This window comes from Vicia villosa, linkage group LG3, assembly GCF_029867415.1.
Source record: "Vicia villosa cultivar HV-30 ecotype Madison, WI linkage group LG3, Vvil1.0, whole genome shotgun sequence".
NCBI classification, from domain to species: domain Eukaryota; kingdom Viridiplantae; phylum Streptophyta; class Magnoliopsida; order Fabales; family Fabaceae; genus Vicia; species Vicia villosa.
In genome coordinates, this window is record NC_081182.1 from 18,245,020 (window position 1) to 18,272,477 (window position 27,458).

The window sequence follows — 27,458 nt, forward strand, 5'->3', positions numbered from 1 at the left end:
TTGTTTTTGACATCCCTCCATATGAAGAACAAAATTTCAATTTGCATCAGAGAAGGCACCCTGTTTTGTTTGGGTGTGTTCCAAGGTTCTTATTATGTTCAAGATGGAGATTATCAAAGAAGGAGGAGTAGTTCATCGGACATATATTTTGAATGGTATTAAGAATCCTTCAAAGAATATAGCTGAAGACAATTATGAAGATTGTGAAGACTAAGTAGATTATGATACTAAAGAAAATCTCAGGCTTGCTAAGATCTTTAGTAAAATATTAAGAAAACTAGATATGAGGTATATGAGTAATGTCTCTACAAATGTTCAAGACAATCAACAACACTATTTCAAGAACTGTAACTTTCAGCTTAAAGGAATAGGTGGTGAAAATATCAATTGGGTCAAATGTCTATAATGCAAAGATTTTGGACATTGAAACTGAATACTCACGTTTTTCAAGGAAACAAAGAAAAATATACAATGTCACTAATGATAAGGAAGGTGAATCTAATCAAGCAAACAATGTTGTGACTTTCACTACTCACATCAAAGACATGAAAGATGTTATATATATATATATATATATATATATATATATATATATATATATATATATATTGGTGAGTCATCAAACTCAAAGAATATGTGTGTTACTCATATTCAGAAAACAGAATGAACAATGTCAGGTAACAAGTTTCAAAGGAAATATCAAAAAGTTTGGTGTGGTAAGCCTAATATTCTTGTTCATATTTATACCTCCCATAAGGTATTTTTTGTGAAGATTGTTATTTTGATAGCAGAAGCACTAGATACTTTATAGGAGAAAGAAACCATGTTAAATTTGGTGATAATACTATGAGAAAGAAATGTGTTGGGAGGAAGATGATTGCTAGGGGGAGACCCCATATTATACCAGCATCTCACCAACATTATAGTGCAGAATGTTGAAAAACATGTTCCTGAAATCATGGGTGACATTTCAGATACAGAAACTAAGCAATGGCACAAAAATCATTGAACAACCAACATTCTCGTTTAATTAATTTAAATTATGTTTCGGGGTTTAAGGTGTTACAATTACAACCACTAAAACCTAGTGATCAACTTTAATCAACTCATTGAAAGATGTTAAATTTTATAACTCAACTAGACAAACCTTCTATGCTAAGTTTCTTAAATGTAAAGGTGTACATATAGATTCTACATCAATCCTATTAGGGCATTAGCGTGGAATACACTACACAAAATGTAGCACTCTAAAAGATCTTCAATGAATACTTGAATGCTTGAATATCTCCAACAACAAAAATATGATTTGGTTTGGTCCAAATTCAAATTTAAATCTCTTTAAATTTGATTTGATCTTCACAATTGTCCAACAAATCATATAATCATATTGTTAACCTAATAAAAATAAATTCTTAGTAAGCTAGAGCAACTTGAATAAATTTAGCAACTAAAACAACATGTGTCCCTTCCACACAACCATACAGCTTTAGCAAGCTAGAACAACTTAAACACTTTGAACACTTCTTTCATGTTGTTGTTTTGTAAAATGCAATCAATGTAAAGGACCATTTCATAATGAACTTCAATTTCCCCCTTTGCCAAATTATGGCAAAACATCTCTTTAAGATATAACACTTGTTCAAATCTTAAAGACATGACGCTTTGTTCATAACATAACAAGTGACAACTAGTAGAATCACTACCCTTCATCCACTAGCAGCAGCACTAGTCTTCATCAGAGCTTTCAGTCAGCAGCAATAACTTTCTTCAATATATCAGAGTTTAAGCACATTGGCAACAATTAGTAGCATTAAGATCAAATGTTTACACAAATCCATTCAGTTGCTCTAAACCAAACAGACAATCAAACATGCAATCATTCACAGACTTAGTCATGCATGTACCCAATTAGTACATAGCTAGTAGCATACAGTCCTACTAACTAACAATCATTAGCATGCAATCATTCATAACTTAGTCGTGCATAACTCAAACTGTTAGTAGTTAATGATTAAGATATGTAAAATCTACTAACACAAGTCACCTAACTTTCATATTTATTTGCCCACATACAAAGGCCAGATGTCCTACCCGATGCTCTAGCATGAAGCACAACACTAGCACTTCTTGAACAGTAAGTACTAAACAAACACCAGATTTACCTGCACATAGCAGATACACCACTTTTCCTCATTACTCCTCCCTTTTTTCATAATTTTGCAAATGGTTAGCTCTTCAAAGAAGTCAGCATGCACAAGGCCAATCAGGAAAACTGTGTTACATAGTATATCATTATTAATTGGCCTCAAACAGGAAGTGACATAGTAGGAAAGATCTTTCACATATTTTAGATCCTGCTTTCGTAGCATTCTTTTATTTCCAATGTAGATAACTTTCTCGTAAATTTTTCCGTAGATTCCTTCTCTAGGAAAATTTTCAAATTCTACCACCTTTTTCGGATAAAGTTATACAGGTAAATAAGGGTCATCCTCACAAGTAGAGCAATGTGTTCAAATCAATGTCATCCGAAAGATATTGAAAATTTGTCACCGCAAATTCACCCTTTCTTATGGTGCCCATTTTGTCAAAAGTCGTGATCTTAATTTTTTTTCCAGTGTTTCAAGAGATTGCCCCCCTTTGATCAGAAGACTGGACGTAGCAACTGCTGTATAAGCACAAAAATTTGCAACTGGTGTTGAAAGGATAAGTGCACATGGACATGATCTTAATTCTCGTTATGTACTTTTAACACATGAGGAGTTACTGCTACAATTGTTGATGTGTGTACAAAAACTGAAAATATTACCACAAAAACTACAAGACAATTAAAAATAAGGTCAGACAAAAAAATCATGACATAAAAATTATAACTTTAAAATCGAACTATGAAAATCAGAAACAACATTAATTTGATTTTATGAAAATTGTTAGAATGTTTAAAACAAATACATAAAGTTTTAAATAAACAAATGTATAAAATTTGGCGAATAGAATATTGTTTATTGCAACCCTTAGCTCATTGGTTTGCTTATTTTGCTCTTCTAACCATCATGCATATTCTGCATCAAATGTCATTGCGCATGCATACCGAGATCATTAACACAAATTAGGTTCTGAAAAAATGCATTAACCACAGTAAAACTTCGCCCATGAGGTTGTGGTCACCCATGCTATCAACTTCTTTCGGCATATAATTGGAGGCAAGAGAAGAAGACTAAATACCATTTCCACTCAATGTATGAGTCCGCTCTCCAATGCTTTAAGTAAAAATTCCCTAGAAAATATTAAAAACCAAATTATTGCATTATATAGCAACATAATCAGATTTACAATAACCACAAAGAAAGAGTGCTTCAAATAGTTAAGTATCTGATCTTGAATGACGTATAAAATAGCAAAATCGAACCTACTGGCATGCTTGTTGTAGCTCTTGCTTCAGTTGAGTCAATTTTCGTCTACTGCTCTCTAATTATTGCACATATGCCTGAATAAATGGAAAGAAAGATTTGAAATTGACTGTAACTTATGCGTAACATGAGACTGCAAAATGCATGAATTTATCATTTGGAGCAAGGATAAAAAAGGGCATACATTCAATAACAATGACAAAAATATCAAATCATATTAACAATTCTTAAAACTTAAAATGGTACTTAGGGTATGTTTGGATATCACGAAATGAACGGAGCGGAATGGAATGGAGCGGAGTGGAACGGAGCGGAACGAATGTACCATTCCATTGTTTGGAAATTTTAGAACGGAATAAGACAAATTATTCATTCCGCTCAAATCGGAGGGGAAGGAATATGGTGGTAAGTGATGGAATGGAATGGAATCCATACCACTCATTTCCGCTCCGCTCCATCTGTTTTTAAATTATCCAAACAACGGAATATCATTTTATTCCATTCCATTTCGCTCCGCTCCATCCGATTCCATCAGTCCAAACAAAGTCTAAGTAAACACTAAACGTCCTATTTGATTCTTCCAAAACCCAAAGACTTATCGCACGCGATGACAAATTGGCAATAACTAACATATCACCCGAATCAAAGGCAACAGATTTAACCTAAATGTTTGTTGAAATTTTAACACTAAGTTAATCTCAGCACCACTTTGAGTTTTATTTTCATTTACCTGCAACCATGATCATGATTCTGAAGCCGTGATCAATTATGATATAATTAGAATTATGTGAAAGCTTTTTACATATTTAATCATTTATTATATAATTTTTAATCTTACATGGTAACATATCTCTATTGTTTCTTGCATTAGCTTGTTAGAATCAACCAAACCCAATTTTTCTATGTAAATAGATCTTCCATCTTTATCAACTCTATGTGTTTCTTGAAGATTGAATTTTAGAACTTCATCTATCTCCTTGAATTCAAAATCCTTAACAAAACCAAAAAAAAAATGCAGTTACGAAATAGTGTTTTTATTTCTTTTATATATATATATATATATATATATATATATATATATATATATATATATATATATATATATATATATTATTACACCTCCATTGGAGCATAATTGCAAAAGATAAACCAAATTATTTCACTAGCACTTGTTTATAAGGTACTAGTACCGCTTTAGTAAGAGATAATAACCTCCAATAATTGTAAAGAATAAATTAGAAGATATAATTGGCTTTGGTCTCCGATACCAGATGGACATACATAAGATAATCAATCAGGTGGCGACAAGAAGGCATGTTCCTATATTTTCTCATTCACGCCGTCTTCTCTTCTCACCTTCTAACGCTCTCCCCAACACCCAATCCAATTTCACTAATTTAAAAAACTAAAAATAAAAATAAAAGATAAAGCAGAATCGTCCAAAATACTTGTTGCTTTTGCTTTGTTCCATTCAACTTAATCCATTTCCAATTCTTTTATCATATGAATGAATGAAGCTCCACCGTCCGTACAGTGATTGAAAGAGAAAAAATGGCGGATCCACAACCGCTGCTGCTCAATTCCGAGTCAACTCACCTTAAACAAAACGCCAGACTCCCCCGAGTCGCCTCCGTTGATGTCTTCCGTGGACTTTCTGTTTTTGTAACCTTTTTCTCTCTCTCCGGTCAACGTTTCTCTTTACTTGTTTGACTAATCTACAAAATTTATTTATCATTCTTCACATTACATTGCAGCTTATGATATTCGTTGATTATGGCGGATCTATCTTCCCCTTAATTTCTCATGCTCCATGGAATGGCATTCACCTCGCTGATTTAGTCATGCCTTTTTTTCTCTTCCTCGTTGGAATTTCACTCGCACTTGTTTATAAGGTACCTCTTTACTCCATCCACACATTATCCTTTTTCAATTCTGTATAATTTTTATTATGTTTCTAAAAATTAAATTTATAGATAGATTTTAATGTTTTAATTTTTTTATTTATTTGTAATTTATTTCTTGTATAAAAAAATGTCAGAGAAGGCCAGAGAGAAAACAAGCTACATGGAAAGCATTAGTTAGATCACTTCAACTTTTTATTCTTGGCATTCTTCTTCAAGGTCAGTAACTAACTAATAACTACCTTATATTACTTAGTCAGAGTTTTACATGTTTGATAACAAAAATCATTATCATTTCAGGTGGTTATTTTCATGGGATAACTTCCTTGACTTATGGTGTTGACATTCAAACTATAAGATGGTTTGGAGTTTTACAGGTAGTATAATCTTTCATATTTCAATTTCGTGCCGAGTTTGCTCATTGTTGTGACAATTTGAAATGGTGAACTATGAATATATACAGAGGATATCTATTGGTTATATAGTTGCTGCTTTATGCGAGATCTGGCTTCCGACTCTAAGATGGAAAGAAATGGGTTTCTTCAAAAGTTACTATTGGCATTGGTAAGATTTCAATTTCTTTAAAAGTTTAACTTTTTAATTAACACCTTGTGGTTTGTATAGAACTGAATTTTCAAAGGTGTGGTTTCACATTGATTGAAATTTGCAATGTGTATTCATTGAGCATTGAAGTCAATATGTTCATACTTGTTTTTTATATAGTTTTTCCTTTCCTCCTAAATTCATAGATATTTTTTATGCAGGTTTGTAGCAGTGATATTGTTGGCAATTTACTCCGGATTATTGTATGGTCTATATGTTCCAAATTGGCAGTTTGATGTATCAGCTGCTACCTCTTCTTTGCCTCCATTTGACAGTGGCAATGTTTACAAGGTGAGGGTAGGCTACGCGTTTGCATGCTTTATTCTCAATTATCTATTTTGTTCTGCAATTTTTTGTTTGTTTTGAATTTTATGTGCTGCATAATATAAAAAAGTTGCTAGTCTAAGACACCTGTTTTAGGGTTATTGTGAAAATGTACATGTAATGTTGTTCAAACTAGAACTGATGGGTAAGTCATTGTTTCCAATAGTAATATGTTAGTCTTGCTCAAGATTCTATTAGTTTTTTATATTTTACCAACTCATGCTTACAAAACTGACTTATAAAGTGAGGGTTGTCACGCTTTATAAACTCTAGTCTGACTTTATCTTTAATGTATGCGAGACTTGAGATTTTCTCAATAGTTTCTTTTGCTGTAAGCCATACTGTCGATGAAATTCAAAATATTTAATTTATAATTCTTGCAATGATTTCAACTCTATATCAGGTGAATTGTTCGGTGAGAGGAGATCTTGGACCTGCCTGTAATTCTGCTGGAATGATCGATCGGTATATTCTTGGTCTTGACCATCTATACAAAAAGCCTGTTTATAGAAATCTTAAGGTATCTTATAAATGGTCCCATTTCTTTGTTCAATGGTTTACAACATACTTTGATATGTTAATACCTTGATTATGTAACTTTCAGGAGTGCAATATGTCTAGCACTGGCCAAGTTTCAGATAGTTCACCATCATGGTGTCACGCCCCTTTTGACCCAGAAGGCATTTTGAGGTAACTAGTCTACTTCACATTTGTATGAAAGTTTATCACTTCACAGTTTGGTAGAATCTACTATTTCCCCCTGTTTACACCTTTTTGATTCTCAAATCTCTATAGATAGTTGAGTAGTTGAACAATGAATATTAATTTAGCAGAAATTTATATGATAGTTATATGCTTTATGTAGAAATATGGAATATTTTTATATATTTTGTAAAGAATACATAAGAGGTATTTATAGACTATAAATCTATCTAAATAAGGGAACGGTAATTATTCTCCCTATAAATGCTAATTTAGTCATAATGACCTGTACAGGACAGCAGCTCATAATGAGCTGTATTATGAGCTGTATGATATTCAAATATTCTAATAATAATAATATTGATATTACAACACTCCCCCTCAAGTTGGGGAATGGATATCTATCATCCCCAACTTGCAAGTAAGATCTCGAAACCGCTCCAAGGGAAGTCCTTTGGTGAGCACATCAGCTAACTGAAGTCCTGATGGAACATACTGTGTAGAAATAAGACCACTATCCAATTTCTCTTTGATGAAGTGTCGGTCTATCTCTATATGCTTTGTTCTGTCGTGTTGGACTGGATTGTGAGCAATACTAATGGCAGACTTATTATTGCAGAAAAGTCTCATAGGAGCTTCATACTTTATTTTCAAGTCATCTAGAATGATCTTCATCCACAACAATTCACATACTCCTTGAGCCATGGCTCTAAACTCTGCCTCTGCACTTGATCTGGCAACTACATTCTGTTTCTTGCTCCTCCATGTCACTAAATTTCCACCTAGAAACATACAATATCCAGTGGTGGATCTCCTGTCAACAACCGACCCTGCATAATCTGCATCAGTATAAACCTCCATAGACAACTGCTCACTTTTCTTGAACAATAGTCCTCTTCCTGGGCTCATCTTTAGATACTGCAAGATTCTATCCACTGCCTGTAAGTGTCTCTCCTGAGGGTCATGCATGAATTGACTGACAACACTAACTGGATAAGCTATGTCAGGCCTGGTGTGAGATAGATAAATGAGTTTTCCCACAAGTCTCTGGTATTGAGCTTTATCAACCCTTGGGCTTTCCTCATCACTCCCAATCTTGTGGTTTTGCTCTATAGGCACTCTGGTGGGTTTACAACCCAACTTGCCAGTCTCTTTGAGAAGGTCAAGGACATATTTTCTCTGACAAATGAAAATGCCTTGTTTTGAGTATGCTACCTCCATACCTAGGAAATATTTCAACTTTCCAAGGTCTTTCATTTCGAACTGAGCTGCCAACTCCTTCCTCAAGTTCTTCTTCTCAAATTCATCATTACCTGCTATGATCATATCGTCTACGTAGACTAACAAAAGAGTGAGTTTACCATTTTGAGCATGCTTTATAAAGAGAGTATGATCACCTTGGCTTTGTTTATAACCCAATGACACCATTACATGAGTGAGCCTTCCAAACCAAGCCCGAGGTGATTGCTTGAGCCCATATATGGCCTTCTTTAACCTGCAAACCTTATTACTTCCTGAAGTAGGGTCGTATCCGGGTGGGATCTCCATATACACCTCTTCCTCCAAATCTCCATGCAAGAAAGCATTTTTCACATCAAACTGTTGCAACTCCCAATCAAAGTGAGCTGCCAAGGAAAGAATGATTCTTACCGTGTTCATTTTTGCTACTGGAGCAAAGGTCTCTTCATAATCAATTCCATAGGTCTGGGTGTATCCCTTTGCAACTAGCCTCGCCTTATATCTGTCGAGTGTGCCGTCGGATCGGTATTTTACCGTATATATCCACCTACAGCCTACTGGCCTCTTGTCATTTGGCTTCTCAATAATCTCCCAAGTCCCATTTTTCTCTAGTGCATGCATCTCTTCATTCATGGCTCGAATCCAGTTCTTATCCTTCAATGCTTCTTGTACTGATGCAGGAACTCTAATAGAGTCAATAGCTGAAATAAAACTCTGATGCTGCACAGAAAGCTTTTCAGTAGACACAAAATGAGATATAGGGTATTTGGTACAAGACCTTTTTTCTTTTCTCAAAGCAATAGGTAGGTCATCAAGGTTTGGCTCACAAAAATTACTAGGCTCAGGGTTAGGAACACTTACCTCAGGTTCAGACGATTGGACTTGTTGGGGCAGAACGGGTTTACCTTTCCACCTTTTTCGCTGGAACTGTAACTTGTATTTGTCAACATTATTTTGCACCGGTATTGGTACATCACCACCTTCTTCATTAGGCATCAAGGGCTCATGTATTACAGGAAGAACAGACAACTCAGGAGACGGCTCTGGGTCCTGCATTAGAGGAATAACTGGAAGGACAGACAACTCAGGAGACGGCTCTGGGTCCTGCATTAGAGGAGTAACTGGAAGGGCAGACAACTCAGGAAACGGCTCTGGGTCCTGCATTAGAGGAATAACTGGAAGGACAGACAACTCTGAAGACTCGGCTTCTGGATTATTCTCCCCCTGAAGCTGAGGACTAGGATAAAAAGACTCAGATTCCTGAAAAGTAACATCCATGGATATATAGACACGACGACTAGGAGGATGATAACACTTGTACCCTTTCTTATTTGAAGCATATCCCATGAAGATACATTTAATAGCTCGAGGATCTAACTTACCCCGATGAGAACCATGAACATGGACAAAGGCAGAACAACCAAATACACGATTCTGAAGACTTGACATAATGGGCACGGACGGATAAAATCGAGTCAGGACCTGCACAGGACTAACACCAGATAACACCCTAGAAGGTAACCTATTGATTAAATAAGCAGAGGTCAAGACAGCTTCCCCCCAATAAAATTTAGGAACATTCATTTGAAAGCGTAATGCTCGGGTGATTTCAAGAAGATGACGATTTTTCCTTTCAGCAACCCCATTTTGTTGTGGAGTGTCAACACAAGTCAACTCATGAACAACACCATTAGTTTTGAGAAAATTGTGAAGATTTTGGTTTACATACTCCTTACCATTATCTGACCGTAACCTTTTAATAGGTTTCCCAAACTGTGTTTTAACCATTTGAAAAAAGTTAACAAACAATTGACATACTTCAGACTTATCTTTCATAAGAAAAACCCATGTAACCCGAGTACAGTCATCAATAAAAGTAACATACCATTTTGCACCAGAAATATTGGAAATGGATGAAGGCCCCCATACATCAGAATGGACAAGATCAAAGGGTTCGACACTCCTAGTATCACTAGGGGAATAGGTTGCTCGATGGGATTTGGCAAACTGACACACATCACAATGAAAGGAATCAGCCGACACTTTGGTAAATAAGTGAGGGAATAAAGACCTGAGCATGCGGAAAGGAGGATGTCCAAGACGCCTGTGTTGGAGCCATATTTGAGTATTTGCCCATGACTCTGAACCAGCCTGATGACACTTGCTTTCCTTATGAGGTAGACAATATAACCCGTTCTGTTCCTCAGCAATTCCAATCGTCTTCCCTGTGGCAAGGTCCTGAAAAACACAATGAGAATGAAAAAAGGTCACAGCACAGTTCAAGTCTTTAGTGAGTTTATGGATGGACAAAAGATTGTTAGAAAGCTTAGGGACATGAAGCACATGATTTAGATGGATAGATGGGCTTAGGCGAATGTTACCAGATCCGACAATCGGGGTTTGGGACCCATTTGCAACGGTAATATGGCGTTTATTAGGTAAAGGTGAATAAGAAGAGAGATATGACATATATGGAGTCATGTGATCGGTTGCACCAGAGTCAATAATCCAGATATCTTTAGAACAAGAGGCATTTAAAGCTAAGAAGCTAGAGTTCTTACCAGTCATGGTTAGAGAACTAGTGTTAGAGAACTTACTTAAGGAGTCCATAAAGAGAAACAAACCGTCTCGAGCCCGGAGAGGATTGAGATCTACTGTTAGGAGAGGATTGAAGGGCTGCCAACGAGAAACACCAACAAAGCTGACAACCAAACAATCAAAGGCTGCAAACAGCAAGAAACAAAGGTACAGCAATGAAGGCTGTCCTGAAAAACAGAGGTACAACAATGAAGGCTGTCCTGAAAAACAGCAATGAAGGTGAAACAGTTCGGATCTGCACCGGCGGTTGAGCGGTGCACGACGGCTACAAAGTCACCGAGTTCACTAGGGTTCCAAGAGAAAGGGAACCTCAAAAAAAAAAAAAAGGACCGTAATAAGAACGGCTAGTGTTTTGAGCGCGGAAGCAGAGCCCCTAGAATCGGGTGCTCTGATACCATGTAGAAATATGGAATATTTTTATATATTTTGTAAAGAATACATAAGAGGTATTTATAGACTATAAATCTATCTAAATAAGGGAACGGTAATTATTCTCCCTATAAATGCTAATTTAGTCATAATGACCTGTACAGGACAGCAGCTCATAATGAGCTGTATTATGAGCTGTATGATATTCAAATATTCTAATAATAATAATATTGATATTACAACACTTTATATTAATATTTAAGTTATGTTGATCGGTACTGACAGAAGACAGTTTATAAATCATAATCCTTTTCATTTGTTTTCAGCTCCATAACAGCTGCAGTTTCATGCATAATTGGACTCCAATACGGTCACATTCTTGCCCATTTAGAGGTGAGATCATGTATTGAATTAACTGAAACTTGTATGCCATGTAAAATTTTAGCATTTTCCATTTTATGAGTTCTTTAATTTTAAATTTTAACTCAGTGGTGTAGCCACACCCTCCCCCCTAAACTTATTTTGGCGCTACATTCTTTGATTGTGCAGTAGAGCCGACGCAGCTGATCTATTCTTTTCTGTAATACTGTAGGACCACAGACGACGCATAAATCACTGGCTTGGCTTTTCAGTTTCACTTCTGGCCCTCGGATGGTTCATGGCTGTATTAGGTATGTTGTTACTCACTGATATTGATTCGAGTGTTTTCTCTTCATAATCACGGTTGTTAGAGTTTTTAGCAAATCAACCCGTGTCTACGTTCACTGATGCAAAGAAAAAATTGTATTCATTTAACTTTCTGTTTTCAGGAATTCCTCTAAATAAATCTCTGTACACAGTCAGTTATATGCTGCTTAGTTCTGCAGCTTCTGGTCTCACATTTATGGCTTTATATGTTCTGGTGAGCCATCTGGCAGATATATTATCTACCGATCCTTCTTTGCAGCAATAATCTCTTGCAATGGAAATTTAAGATAATATATAACACGGGTTCGACAATGCAGGTAGATGTTTACGGTCACAGACGTTTGACAAGTGTGTTGGAGTGGATGGGAAAACACTCTTTGAGTATATTTGTCCTTGTATCTTCAAACTTGGCCGTGATTGCTATTCAAGGACTTTATTGGAGGAAACCCGAAAACAACATTGTAAGCAAAGAAAGATATTGTTGCTGTTGCAAGCTATTTTATGTTTTCGGATGTTCCCAACAAACAATTGACTATAATGGTTTGGGTGTAATTTTCTTTCATGCAGATACACTTGATCGTCTCACGATTTCGTCAGAAGTAATAACTTGCTTAGTCATATTGGATTGGACTGCTGTAATTGGATTTGCATTGTTCCATCTCTCAAAGTGAAGTGTGTATATATTTATTCAACTCAAAGCAAACAGAAGCATTCATGTATTGGTGACTGCAAATTGCAAGTCTTCAAAAACATATTCAATCTGTATTATTAGCAACATTCAGGAATTTTTCCACGCAAAATTTTGCCTTAGATCATGACATGTTCGATTCTTACGAGGTGACGAGGCCTAAAATCTTTCCATGTAAAATTACGCAACTCAAGTCACACTAATCTAAATCTAGTTTTATGCATTTTTTATTAATTTAAGGTGTAATGACTTATATTTTGCTCCGTCAGTTTAATCTATAATCATTTAAAAGTCATTGGTTTCTTGGCAAATTTCCTCTTGGCTGTAGTCATTCACCATATTGAAACTTACAACTCCCTCCGTAGAAGATATGCACGTCAAATTCTGACCGTAGAAGGCTCACCAAATAGTTGTGATTCAAAGGAATAGAGTTTGATTTCTTGAGTTGTAATAGTTTCATCATTCTAACATTTTGTAATCTTTCCAATACTAGGGATAGTTGTTGAGGGAAAGTTAGAAGGTCCTCATATTTATCGGGAATCCTAAATAGAAATTCACGGGTATTATTAAGAAAAAAGACATTGAACTAGAAGAGTTCATCTAAGACCAATTTATACTCTTACTATTAATAGTGAATTTTCTTTATTGGGTTAATGTCCTCTAGATGTTGGTGACATTGCACTGAGCTGTGTTACGAATTCCTTGTGTTTTATTTACTTCATCTGCATTTTATTGTTACTGCGTTGATCTTGTCATACTCATTGTCTTACACATTGTGTTTGACATCTTTCCAAAGGGAGAACATAATTTCAAGAGTAAAATAAGTCAAATAAAATTCAATGGTTAATAATGAAAGGAACTGAAGATGTGAAAGCTCTTCAAATCTTGCGATTAAATATTTTAGTTTTTCGGATCAGGAATATGTACATTAGGAAAGATTAAGTCTTGCTATACTAACGCAATGTGTGCGTACGCGCGCGCACACACATATTTCAATCTCTTCATCTATTTCACATTCCTTTTAAAAATCAATCCTGATAAGTGTTTAACTCATTAAGAAGCGTGTATTACCAATTAGGAAATCAAAACTTGCTGTCTAATTGATCCGAGATTTCTTTTAATCAATTAAGGAGCGAGTTCGCCTCCTAATAATTAGAAAGCCAATTAACTAATTAATGAGAAAACCTGGCTTAGAGATTCCTATTTTGGCTAAGTTTAATCGATTAGCGCCGCAACCTAATCGATTATAGAGCGGTCATACCCATATATCGTTGCATTTTATAGCTAAATATTCTCCTTCATAAAAGAGTGGTGTGTTCACTTCAAGAGAATTTTTTTTTGAACTAAGTACTCTCTTATCTCACTCATTCTTCTTCTAAAATCAATTTTTTTCACTACACATTGCATTAGTGCTGAGAGAGTGAAAGAATTATAGTGAGAGTTGTGTAGTTTTATATTGTACTAATTTTGTAATTCAAGAGTTTAGTTCTCTTGTGCATTTGTAATTGACTTTGAGGATGCAAGCTAAACCTTGTAAAAATCTTGTAAGGAATGTAGTTGGTTGATTCTACTGAGGAAAAGCTCAAGCTGATAATGAAAATCTCAAGGAAAAATTCTTTGGGATTGGAGTAGGCTGCGTGATTTTAGGCCGAACCAGTATAGTTTCTAGTGTGATATCTCTAACTCTATCTCTTTACTTTCATCTCTTTATTTTTCCGGTGTCTAATCTCGACTTCTACTCACTTCTTAAAATTAATCAATTTATAATCAACCTTTTGCGAAAAGTTTTTCAAAAACCATATAACACAATTTACCTCCCTCTTGTGTTTGAAGTCACTTGGTCAACAAGTGATATCAGAGCCCGATTTTTGTTATAAGACTAATCGTCTCAGAAGGTAGGAATGACTTTAAACGATTCACTAAACAAACTCATATCCTTTAATGGAGAGAGGGGTATACTTATTGAAAAGAGAAGATGAAAATCATTATAAGGGGGGTGATTATGATACTTGGGTTGTTGTGAAAATCGGTCCTTTTGTTCCCACACATATAGTTGATGGTGTTATGGAAAGAAAATATAGGGAAACCTAGACCAAAGAGGATAAGGAAAGGGTGCTACACAGTTTGAGGGAAAAATATCGCTCTTGGTAAAATTTACATCAGTACTATGTCTACTTAGCTTGTAGTGGCTGAGCATAGGCGTGGAGACACCATTGACATCACACATGTGAGGTTTTGACAATAAATCTTTAATGTACTTGAATTGAGTGAGTAACATAGATTCATTGGAGTGATGATTAACTTCAAAGCCCATAAAATATTATGGTTTACCCAACTTGTTCAAAGAAAATTTATCACAAAGTTTATTGATGGAATCATGAAGCAGTTTAGAGGATGAGGCAATTATAAGAATACCAGTGATACCTTGAGATGATCCGAGAAGCCAAATTGAATAACATTTCCATCATGATTTTCCATAACTTTAAGAACTCATTTACATCCTACAACTTTTATAATCTATTTCACTCCTTTTTCTTCAGGTTCATAAAGTCTAACTATTAATAATTTCTCATTGGCTTCATAGAACTTTCACTGTTAGCAAATTCTCTTCCGCTTCAAAAAAGCTCTAATAGTGGAAATTTCCAATTTCAACTCTTATATTGATCACCGCCGTAACATTCAAGCTTTAATCATGAATGACTTCATCTCGTTGTCGCTAATTTGCATGTGGTCCACAATAAAATATTACCCAATTATTATAACTTCTAACACTTTTCAATAGAGTAGAGAAAAACAATTTATTTTACCGTTAATTTTGTTTGGAGATTTAAATTATTATTATTTTATTTACCATTAAAATTGCATGGGATAGAAGTAGAAGAGACATAAAACATTATTTGTTTTTGTTTTTGTTTTTGAAAGAGTTGTCGTACGTGAGTGGCACGAATGCTGTGTCACTTTCATTAAGGTGTGAGATAATGAAAGAACACTGATCAGAAAATGACCGCATCATTTCTTTACTTCACTCAACGGAAACTTTCACATATCCTTTTGTTTTTAGTGAAACCTCAAATTGCTTCCCCTTAGTTGCACTTTTACCTTAAGTTAACCTCATTAACCAACAACAAATATATGGGTGCTACCAACTAAAATAAAAAATCAAATTTAAATATATCTTTATTCTAAACTAAAGTTTTATTCATCTCAATTTATTATACAACTTTTAAATTTGTTCACTACCAATTTTGGATTTTTTTTCATACTTGTGTGACATCATCCTCAATAACATGATATGAAAAATTGTGCTCAAGTTGATTAAGACATAATTAAAATAGGAACTCAACTAGAGATTCCACTGGGGCTCTCCGGCCTACTGAGTTCTATGACTTCAACAGGACAAGATTTCACCGGGATTCTCCAACTTATCTATATTTAGCACCTATTGGATTCTACAACGTCAACATATTAATATCCCATTGGGACTCTCCAACTTCCCCATGTCTAGAACTTACCTAGGTTATACAACATCTACAGGTCGAGATCCTACCGGGGCTCGACTTCTCTATGTCTAAAACCTACCGGGTTCTATGACGTCAACGGGTCAAGATCCTACATGGTCTCTTTGATTTCGCTACTTCACGAACCTACCAGGGTTCTCCAGTTTTCCATTAAAGTTGAGATTTTTTCCGACTTTATTAAAGTCGTAAATATTCCTAATGTACGTCAGGATGAAACCCCCAGGAACCGATTCATCGTCAAGACCACGGATTTACGGGGAGCTTACTCGAATGCACAACCCTAAATTATGTTTATGTGATCCGGAATAAACTCAAAATACTACACCCTTACAAGCCTCGTGCTTTAGGGACTTATGTACATCCCAGAATTTTAACCTACAATGTCGATTCTCATGTGTGAGTTACCATCCAAACCAGATTCAAAAGCAAACGAGGTTCTATCCAATAGAAATCTGGTCTGATATTTGGTGCCAGGATGATAGTAGTATCCTAGGTGGGCATTTAAGCCGATTTAGACCTGATGACGGGATTGTAGCTCATCTGTAACGGTCGGGGTTTAGCCCGAGGGTCATGGGTCAGTTACGAAATCATCATTGAATTCATTACACTATCTAATTAAGGGTATTATAGTTTTAAATACTATGGTTGCGAATGTTACACCATTGAATACAACAGTTATGCATGTTACATTGGAGAGGGATTGCTAAGAGCGTTACATCATTCTAGCAACTTCAGTTATGATTTATTAATGGAGACTTTCTGGATTCAATAGGGAGAGAAAGTGTAACACTCCAATTTTAGTAATTAATTATATATTTTATATTAATTAATTAATAGTTTGATTTTTGTGAGTAATTGGTTTTATTTAAATTATTTGATAGGTGTGTTACACTACGCCAAATTTGGCTTTTAGCAGCACCCCTACGAAAGCGCTTTTAGGAAAAGCGCTGGCATAGGCTTCGCTAAAGACAAAATTAAAAAACACGCTAAAAAAGCGCTCTAATAGTGGGGGGGTATGAAAGCGCTTTTAAGAAGCGCTCTGGTAGGGGGGGTTATGAGAGCGCTTTTCAAAAGCGCTCTGGTAGGGGGGGTACGAAAGCGCTTTACAAAAGCGCTCTGGTAGGTGGGGGGAACGTGGGGGGAACGAAAGCGCTTTTCAAAAGCGCTCTGGTAGGGGTGTTTAATGAGAGCGCTTTTTGTCAAAAGCGCTGGTATAGCCCAGGCTATGAGAGCGCTTTCCAGAAGCGCTTTAGTAGCCTTATTACTAAAATTAAAACCAAAAACACGCTTCTACTGTTTCTCACTTTCTCTCTTTCTTTTTCTCTCTGCACGCGAACCAGAAACCCCACCCCTCACCGTCGTCGGTCCTCCGTCAACCTTATCGGTCCTCCGTCCACCACCATCGCGCGAACTTCTTCTCCTCCGTCCACCACCATCGTTTCGTCTCCGTCTCTTCTCCTCTGGTAGCAACTTGCTTTGCGCCACCCAGGTATCACACTTCTCATAGCTTTCATATCTGGAAGGCTTCATGTTTGTGAGTATTTGTGAATATCAGTTGTTGTTCTTTGTTGTTTTCTTTTCCTCTTAGATTCATTATGAGATTGTTGTGTTTAATAATATATTCTAAGAGAGAAAATTGCAAGATAGATATAAAACAAGTGTATGTGTTTCTCAATCTGTTAGATTACACTCAAAAACACAGCATTTTGTTAATTGAATTACCTCTTTTCTTAACAAATACAATTGTTGGGCACTGTCATGGAGAAACATGAAGCCTTGCAGCAGCTACAAGAGTTTTTTACTTGAGTATTTCTTGAATTAGAGGAAAATGTTAGGTTATTTCCATTGAGGGAACTATTTGATGAATACATATCTGGAAGTTTGAGATGGATAGTACATACATAGCTATATAGATTTTGGAATTTGATAAAATATATATTATATACTTTTATTTATATATAATAACTCTATGATATATATGTTGTGTGTGTATGAGATTGAGAGTGATGGTATATATTATACAATAAATTGGCTTGTTCAAGGATGCCAAGTACTGTAAAGTATGAGAATGACAGCACATAGAGAAATTAAATAATAAATAATATATAATAATAGTAATAATATATACCTTATGAGAGTTGAATTAATGAGGAAGAGAGAAGGTAAAGAATGAAACAAGAGTGAGTTAATGTATATAGACAAGGATGATTCATAAGGTTTGCTTTTGAGCAAAAAGTTTTATAGCTTCGTGTTAGTAGTGGTGTATTTAATTAACTGCATCGTGTGTCTTGTGTTAGTAGTGTTAGTAGTGGTGTATTTAATTAACTGCATCATGAGCTATTCACCCATTCTTATTATAATCATACATTGAATTGAATTTCTTGTATAGGTCTGACTGGATTGATAACTTTGGATCTCTTTGGAGCTCGTATCATTGACTCTGGTACTACATATTTAGGAGTATGTACACACATCAAACTATTGTTGATTTCCTTTGTTCAATCGATTTTGTCTTGGTGGTTACTAACTTTGTGAATTTGCTATAGGGGTAACTTGTGTATAGTGAAAGTTTGATCGTTTCCCAGCCTAGTTCGACGTTTGGCGTTTTCTTGAGTTCGGTAACATCCGAGGTAAATTTCTTTCTCAAATTACTGGTATTATGATGAATTTGTCTGAAATTGTGTGATTATATATGTTACGTTTTATTGCTTCGGATTCATTCCGTTTATACTTTGCGTTTTGACAGAAACACATTAGTTTTATGTGTTTAGAGAGTTAATATAGGAGGTACTTACTAACTTTGTGAATTGAATTCGCCATAGGGGTTACTTGTGAAGAGTGGAAGTTTGACCGTTGTTGTTTAGCTTAATTAAGACATGGATAAGACATGGATGAATTCAAACCGATTGTCGAAAGAGTACGAGAAAGGGGTATGGGAATTTGTTGAGTTTGCGGTTGCGAACTCCAAAGACCCGCTTCGAATGCCGTGTCCTTGCTTGGGTTGCTGTTATGCCGGGGGTAAGGTTAACGGGAATCAGTTGGGATCTCATTTACTACGGTTTGGAATTGATAGAAGTTATACATGTTGGACAATGCATGGTGAGAAAAGTACCGGGAATGCTGGGTCGAGGTGTAATAGGAAGTATGCTTCAAACGACGATTGCACAGACACATACGATTGTGATCGTGTCGAAGAGATTGCAGAAGCGCTGGAAGAAGATCTAGCGGATTGTCCCAAAATGTTTGAGAGGTTGGTAAGCGATGCAGAGAAACCGTTGTATGATGGTTGTTCAAAATTCACAAGATTGTCTGCGGTGTTAAAGTTGTACAACTTAAAGGCGGACAATGGATGGTCGGATAAAAGTTTCACAGAGTTATTAGCCCTTATGAAAGATATGCTACCAGAGGATAATGTTCTTCCCAATCGAACGTATGAAGCCAAAAAGATGTTGTCTTCTATTGGAATGAGCTATGATAAGATACACGCATGTCCAAACGATTGCGTTTTGTTTCGAAACGAGTATGCAGCGTTGAATGAGTGTCCTAAATGTGGTGCCCCTCGATATAAGAAAAAGTTGTCTCCTGCTAAAGTCTTATGGTATTTTCCTATAATTCCGAGATTTAGACGCATGTATCGTAGTGAGACCGATTCAAGACACTTGACTTGGCATGCAGATGAAAGAATTATTGATGGAAAGTTGCGACATCCGGCAGACTCACCACAATGGAGTAAAGTTGATACTGAATATCCTGAATTTGGAAAAGAAGCAAGAAACCTTCGGTTGTCATTGTCTACTGATGGAATGAACCCGCATGGTATTCAAAGTATCTCGCATAGCACATGGCCTGTGATTCTTATGATTTATAACTTACCTCCGTGGCTATGTATGAAGCGTAAGTACATGATGTTATCTATGCTAATTTCTGGGCCTAAACAACCAGGGAATGACATAGACGTATACTTGGCACCCTTAATCGAAGATTTAAAGTTTTTGTGGGAGAGAGGTGTGGAGGTTTACGATGGGTATAGGAAAGAAAGTTTCAACTTGAGGGCGATGTTGTTTGGAACAATTAATGATTTTCCAGCATACGGAAATCTATCCGGGTACAGCAACAAGGGTCAAAAGGCGTGTCCTGTTTGTGAAGATGAAACCGATACGACACGATTGGCGCTTTGTCAGAAGAATGTCTTTCTCGGCCATCGTAGATTCTTAAATTCTAATCATCACTACCGTGGGTGGAGAAAAGCATTCAATGGAGAGGCCGAACATCGTACAGCCCCGCCTTTTTTGTCAGGTGATCAAATTTTTGAAAAGGTGAAAGATGTGAGCACTCAGTTTGGCAAGCCTTTTGCACATTCAATTGTCAAGGGTGGGTGGAAGAAGAAGTCAATTTTCTTTGAACTTCCATATTGGAAGTCGTTGTACGTAAGACATTTCCTGGATGTTATGCATATTGAAAAAAATGTATTTGACAGCGTTATAGGTACGCTACTCAATATACAAGGAAAGTCTAAGGATGGCGTTAACATAAGGAATGACATGGTAAACATGGGGATGAGAACTGAATTGGGGCCCGTGACGAAAGGAAGACGAACATATCTGCCACCTGCTGTTTACACTCTATCTAGAAAGGAGAAGAAAACATTGTGTAAGTTCCTCAGTGAAGTAAAAGTTCCAGAAGGCTACTCTTCAGATATTAGAAGACTTGTGTCCATGAAAGACCTCAAGTTAAAGAGTTTGAAGACGCATGATTGCCATGTTATAATGGAACATTTTTTACCAATAGGTATACGTTCTATTCTGCCAGAAAAAGTAAGAAGCGCAATAACTAAGCTGTGTTTCTTCTTCAGGTCTATTTGCAGTAAGGTGGTCGATCCCGCGATCTTACCAACATTGCAAAATGAGATAGTTGTTACTTTATGTGATCTTGAAATGTATTTTCCTCCCTCGTTTTTTGACATAATGGTTCATCTAGTCGTTCATCTTGTGAAAGAGACACAACTGTGCGGACCAGCTTATATGAGATGGATGTACCCTGCTGAACGTTATATGAAAATATTAAAAGGGTACGTGAAAAACAGAAGTCGACCGGAGGGTTGTATTGCCGAGCGATACGTTGCTGAAGAAGCGGTTGAGTTTTGTACTGAATATCTGTCAAATGTTCAATCAATTGGACTCCCCAAATCTCATATTGTCGAAAAAAAAGAAGGAAAAAGGCTAATTGGAAATAAAGTTGTGACAGTATCAATGGTCGAACGGGATCAAGTGCACTTGTATGTTCTGCACAATGAGATTGAGGTTGAGCCGTTTGTTGAAATGCACAAAGTTGTTCTCCGAGATTTAAATCCAAATAGAAATGAGAACTGGATAGTACGAGAGCACAATCGAAGTTTCATATCGTGGTTTAGAGATCATATTTATTCAAAGTATCGTTCAGATCCTGCTTCAGTAACAGAAAGGTTGAGATGTTTAGCCTATGGTCCATCTGTAATTGTACTTTCTTATAGCGCATACGCAATTAATGGATACACATTTTATACCAAAGAACAGGATGATAAAAGTACTATGCAAAATAGTGGTGTTACCTTGGTAGCTGAAGCTATGCACATATCAAGTGCGAATGACTTAAATCCGAAATTTGCAAATTTGTCATATTTTGGGGTTATCGAGCGCATTTTGGTGTTTGATTACGCGAAGTTTCAGATTCCTGTATTTGGTTGCAAGTGGTTGAAAATAATAGTGGCGTACGAATGGATAAGTCAGGATTTTTGCAAGTGGATCTCAATAGGGTAGGGTACAAAGATGAGCCTTTCATTCTAGCCTCTCAAGCTAAACAAGTGTTCTATGTCAATGATCCGACAAGTACGAAATGGTCTATAGTGCTTTTATCTAACAAAATAGTTGATGAAAAAATTGAAGATCAAGGTGATATTGGTGTTGGCATTGAATCTTGTACAAGAAACGATCAAAATGAGAATGAATCTTGTATTAGAAATGATCATAATGAGGGTATTTGGATCAATCCAACCGTCCGCATTGTTAAGAGACGCGTAGTACACAAACCTACCAAGAAAAGAAAGAGACGTTAGTGATAAAGGTAATAGTATACATAGTCCGACTAATTTGTTTTATTCAATTTGGTGCATATTCTCGTTTTGTACATAACTTTTGAACCATGTATCCGCTTGTTGACTTCTTTACATGTAACTATACTATTTTGACGATTCCGGAGCTGCTCATGCACTTATCTTTACATTTCGGGACTATTTTTTTATCGGTTTTGCTTCTGCCCGTAATCAAAAGTCGGGCTTAGGGTCTGAATTTCGGAAAACCGACTTTGTTTTTGAGTCCGTGGCGACGTTTTACCATAGCCATGTAAATTTCGTTCAATTCCGATAACTTTCTTTTTTTACGCTTATTTTGATTTGTACCGATTTCGTTTCCGATTTACTTGTACATGCATGGTTTGACTTCCATTTGACTTGTATAGATTGTTAGCTTATTAATAGTGTACTAATGTGCTTTAGTTTGTTTGATACAGGTTCAATGGCTTCAGATAGAGATGCTCCACCTGAAAACCCACCTGAAAACTTACAAGAAAACTCACAAGAAAGAGTTGCTTCGGATACAAATGCTCCACCTGATACTGAAGCAAAAGAGGTTGCACGAGGCATCACTATTATGAGGGATATCATACGACATAGAGACCAAGGATTAGTATACCGATTGGAATGGAATTCTGATAAACAACCAATTGGTCCTAATTCTGCAAAGTTGACAAGTTATATTGGTACACTTGTCCGTATGCATATTCCAGTCTCCATAGCTACCTGGAAATCGAAGACGAAAAATTTAGAATTGGAGGAGAAAAAACAAGCGATTTGGGAAGAGCTTCAGGTATATATCATATATGGTTAATTGTTGTTATTATCTTGACGATAAATTGTTTAAATTATTTATACTAACACACTATGCGTACTCTTTTTGCAGAGGACTTTTGAGATACCAGATGAACGTAAAAGCTACATACTTAGTTTGGCCGGCAAGAGATATAGAGGGTGGAAAAGTTTTTTGACAAACACCTATCTTAAGGATAAAGATGGAAAATTTCTTGAAGTTGCACCGGGACGGCCAACAAAGTATGCGACCTTCATTGATGAAGCAGATTGGGCTGAGTTTGTAAAGCAAAGAGATGAAGCTTTTCAGAAAAAGAGTGCCACGAATAGGGAGAGAGCATCCAAACCCGCGTATCCATACAAAAAAGGGCGTTTGGGATATGCACGCTTAGAGGATAAAATTGTAAGTAAATAGAAATTCGATTTAATTAATTGTCTACATGTGCATGTTTTAATTGACGATTTTATCGTTTGTGTCAATGCATAGTTGGAGGAGACTAAAAGTGAGGAAGCTTCACTTCCTGTACATGTGTTGTGGAAGGAAGCTCGTGTGGGCAAGAATCACGCTGTCGATCCCGATGTTCAGAGAGTTTATACTGAATGTGTAAGTATAATACTGTGTCTTTAATTAAATCAAATGTTTTTTAATATATAAATGACTTTTTATCTCCACTAATAATTATTTAAATGTAAATGAATTACAGGAGACCTTGTCGCAATCGGCATCCACCGGTGAGGAGAGCGTACTTAGTAGAGTACTAGATGCTCCCGAGTATCCCGGTCGGGTGAGGGGTAAGGGTCATGGTGTGACTCCAACCTCTTTTTATAAGAGTTCTAGGAGAAGATCAAATCTTACCAATGAAGAAGTGTTGCAAAAGTTGCAGGAATTGCAAGCACAGGTCTCTGAATTGCAAAGAGACAAAGATATGTATATGAGAGAAAAGTGCAACACTTCATCGGTGAGAGAAACTAGTGATAAGGCTAGTATCAACTATCAAAAGAAATTTCCCGAGGTAATTATAAGTTTTTTTCCTTACAAACTGTTCTATTTTATTAATGATAATGACTTTATATTTACTTTTGGTTTAGGGCATTTCATCTTGCCAACTATACTTATCGGAACCGAATTATCGACTAGTTGGCAAGGGAAAAGTGCACAACACTTCGGGAGATTTACTTCACCACAGACCGCTCCCGGATGGACACCTGAAAGTATCGGTGGATGTTGTATTAGATCGTGATGCGATTCTACCGGTACCTGACATGGTCTCAGAGACGACATTGCTGCGAGATGCAATAGGATCGTTTGTTGCATGGCCCTCGGAGCTCATTACCATTAGTGATGAGGTAAATTGAAAACGATTATGAATCATTTAGTTTTCGAATGTCAATTCTAAACCGTTTATTAATTATGTTTTACATTTTATTTTTAGACTGCTCCTATAAAACCCGCAATTAAGGGTAAAGGGATTTTACAGGAGGAGGAGTCTGTTGCATCGCTAAAAGAGGTACATTTAAAGTGTTAATATATAATCTGAATCAAAATATGCATGATTTTATATTTTACCTAACTTATATGATTTTTAGGCATCCGCTCGGGAGTCACAACAAGTGACGCAGCAGGTTCGTAGCGTACCACCCAGTGGTCCTCCGAAGCAAGCGGCAAGAAAAGGCGGTGCTTTTGTGCCTCGATACCGGGCGACACTCGCAACAATGGTTGATATGTCCGATATGAAGGATGGTGCTTTACGGGAAATCGATATGGATGAAAGTGTCTTCGGTATTGAGTTCAAGTCACATATTACAATTGACGACTTGCAAGAGATTTTTGACCAGGATCAACTAGGCGTCAGTAATATGCAATCATACATCCGGTAATATTCACTCATCCGATATATTATTTAATTAGTCCCACAATATAATTTATTTACACTTTTCAATAAAAAGAATCTAATGTTTATTATGTTTTTATTTAAGGTTGTTGTATGACAGAGTGTTGCGCGGGACTGCATTGTCTAACAGATTCCGGTTCGTGTCTTCCGCCCATTGCAGCGGAATGGAAATTGTTTCGGATCCGGAATCTGTTAGACAGCGCTTAGTCGATAGATTCATGTCCACCGGCAATACAGAATGTCTGCATCTTTGGGCGTATAATACCCGACCAGTAGGGTTAGTTTCTCATTCTTTATTCATCTAATCTCTGTTTCTTTAGTGTATAGCAATATTTTCATATAACCTATTGTTTTAATTTATAGAGCACACTGGTTGCTGCTTGCTATCAACCCGATAAGGGAAGTCGTGTATTATCTGAATTCGGTAAAGGGTGAATGGACCAATTATCCGGCCATGAAGGAAATCGTTGATTTGTAAGTGGGATCGTTCTAAATATATATTCGTGTATATTTATATATTTACTTATTTGTGGGATTGATCTAAACATATGCTTTTATATATTTGTTAATTAGATCAATACAAGTATTCCGTAGTCAACGGGACGCACAGGTATCCCGGACTAAATCAAACAACATCACCTGGATCGAAGTGCAGGTACATTACTTTTCACAAATTTGCTTATAATATTTATGCTACTTGGTAAAACAAGACAACTTATATAGAATCTTATTTGTTTTTCTATGTAGTGTCCGATACAGCGTAACAGTTCAGACTGCGGATACTTTGTATTGAGGTTTATGAAAGAAATCATTCAGGCGAATCAATTAGAGATTCCTCCCACGGTATAAAGTTATAACTTAAGATAATTTCATATAATTTATTACATTTACCTAAATATATTATTCATATTATGTTTTTGTTTTATAGTACCTTGACGAATTCCGTGCTGCTGGGTACTCGAAGCTAAAGTTAGAAGAAATCAAAGAGGAATTGTGTCAATTTTATATTAAGCAATTTTTCATGCAGATTTGAACTATAATATTGTTGATTTTGTAATGATGTATATATATAATTTTGTAATGATGTATATATATAATTTTGGATATTATAATGGTATATATTAGTATATATATTGTCTTACTGATGGCTGAAATAATATAGTCGAAAATATATTACAGGTCGAAAATATATTACAGGTCGAAAATATTACAGGTCGAAAACATTACAGGTCGACTGGGAGGATTAAATTATAGGCTGCACATAAAAATACCTCATTTAGCAACTACAGCGCTTCTAAAAAGCGCTCTTAAAGGTCCACATACTAGAGCGCTTCTTAGTAAAAGCGCTGGCAAAGACCAGTAAAAAAGCAAAAAAAACTAAAAAATTACGCAGCATACAAAAGCGCTTTGGGAAAAGCGCTCTGGTAGGCCCCCCTATGAGAGCGCTTTGTCTGGAAAAAGCGCTCTCATAGGGGGGCCTACCAGAGCGCTTTTCCAAAAGCGCTTTTGTATGCTGCGTAATTTTTTAATTTTTTTTGCTTTTTTACTGGTCTTTGCCAGCGCTTTTACTAAGAAGCGCTCTTAAAGGGGGGTCTACCAGAGCGCTTTTTCCAGGAAAGCGCTCTTATAGGGGGTCCTACCAGAGCGCTTTTTCCAGGAAAGCGCTCTTAAAGGGGGGGTCTACCAGAGCGCTTTTAAAAGCGCTTTCGTAGCCTACGCCAGCGCTGGCTTTGGCAGCGCTTTAAAGCGCTGTTAAAGGCCAAAAAAAGCGCTGTGAAAGCCCTTCCGTGTTGTAGTGTTATGTGATGGGTTAGTTAGGTTAAGTATGTCGAAACCATAGAATTATAATTAGTAATAATGTCGGTTTATGATAGAATTATTTTATTAAGTGAGAATTGTAAAAAAAAAAATTGAATAAAGGTATTTGGGCCTAATAGTGAGAATGTGAAGAGTAATATGGGAGTATGGTGAGTAAGCCCATTAGTGGTTACGAGTGTTAGTATTAGGTTAATGGTTTAATAGGAGGAAAAAGAAAATAAGAGTCAGTAAGAGGAATAGTAAAAGGAAAAAAAGTTTCACAAAAAAAGAAGAGAAAGAACGAAAAAGAGGAAAAAAAGGCAAAACCGCGAAATCAGTAGAATCAACATAGAGCAATGTAAAGGTGAGTTTTTACATTGTTATGAGAATTGTATGATGGGTAGATTCATGTTTATGATGAAACCCCTAAATTTCCATGGTTTTGCGATTGTTAGGTTTTGATGATAATCCTTGATATGTGATGATTAATTGTGTTTGGATTGATGAATTTTGTGTTTTATAAGAAGTTGATGTTTTGCTGATTTTATTGGTATTAATTTCGTGAAATTTGATGTATATAATATTGTGTGATCACTTTCCATTCATATATTATAGGGTTAAACACTATTTTGCCCGCTGCCATTTGGGGCGAATCGTTTAAAACCTTTAGTGAATTTGGTCACTTAAAAAGCTGAGGTGTAAACGCATTACTAATATTTAATAGTCATAATAATAATAATTATTTAATATTATTAGAATAATTAGTGGGATATCCGTGGACACACTTTTGTTTTTAAAATATAATAAAAATGTAAATAAGAAAAACAAAATTATT

The 27,458-nt window shown here is 36.1% G+C and overlaps 2 protein-coding genes across 2 annotated transcripts; both read left to right on the forward strand.

Annotated features, from left to right (window-relative positions):
• The first annotated feature begins 4,664 nt into the window (after positions 1-4,664).
• LOC131660490 (uncharacterized) lies at positions 4,665-12,741 on the forward strand. The gene is made up of 13 exons (XM_058929732.1): positions 4,665-5,069; positions 5,162-5,299; positions 5,446-5,527; positions 5,609-5,685; positions 5,772-5,872; positions 6,073-6,202; positions 6,639-6,755; positions 6,840-6,925; positions 11,470-11,536; positions 11,736-11,814; positions 11,953-12,044; positions 12,148-12,291; positions 12,398-12,741. Exons 1-13 carry the CDS (start codon positions 4,959-4,961, stop codon positions 12,431-12,433), a joined length of 1,260 nt encoding a protein of 419 aa, XP_058785715.1. The 5' UTR covers positions 4,665-4,958; the 3' UTR covers positions 12,434-12,741.
• Positions 12,742-17,207: 4,466 nt separating this feature from the next.
• On the forward strand, positions 17,208-25,934 carry LOC131660491 (uncharacterized). Its single transcript, XM_058929733.1, has 7 exons — positions 17,208-17,525; positions 24,672-24,808; positions 24,912-25,103; positions 25,190-25,300; positions 25,400-25,481; positions 25,574-25,669; positions 25,755-25,934. The coding sequence occupies exons 1-7, from the start codon at positions 17,220-17,222 to the stop codon at positions 25,857-25,859; spliced, it is 1,029 nt and encodes a 342-aa protein (XP_058785716.1). The 5' UTR covers positions 17,208-17,219; the 3' UTR covers positions 25,860-25,934.
• Positions 25,935-27,458: the final 1,524 nt, after the last annotated feature.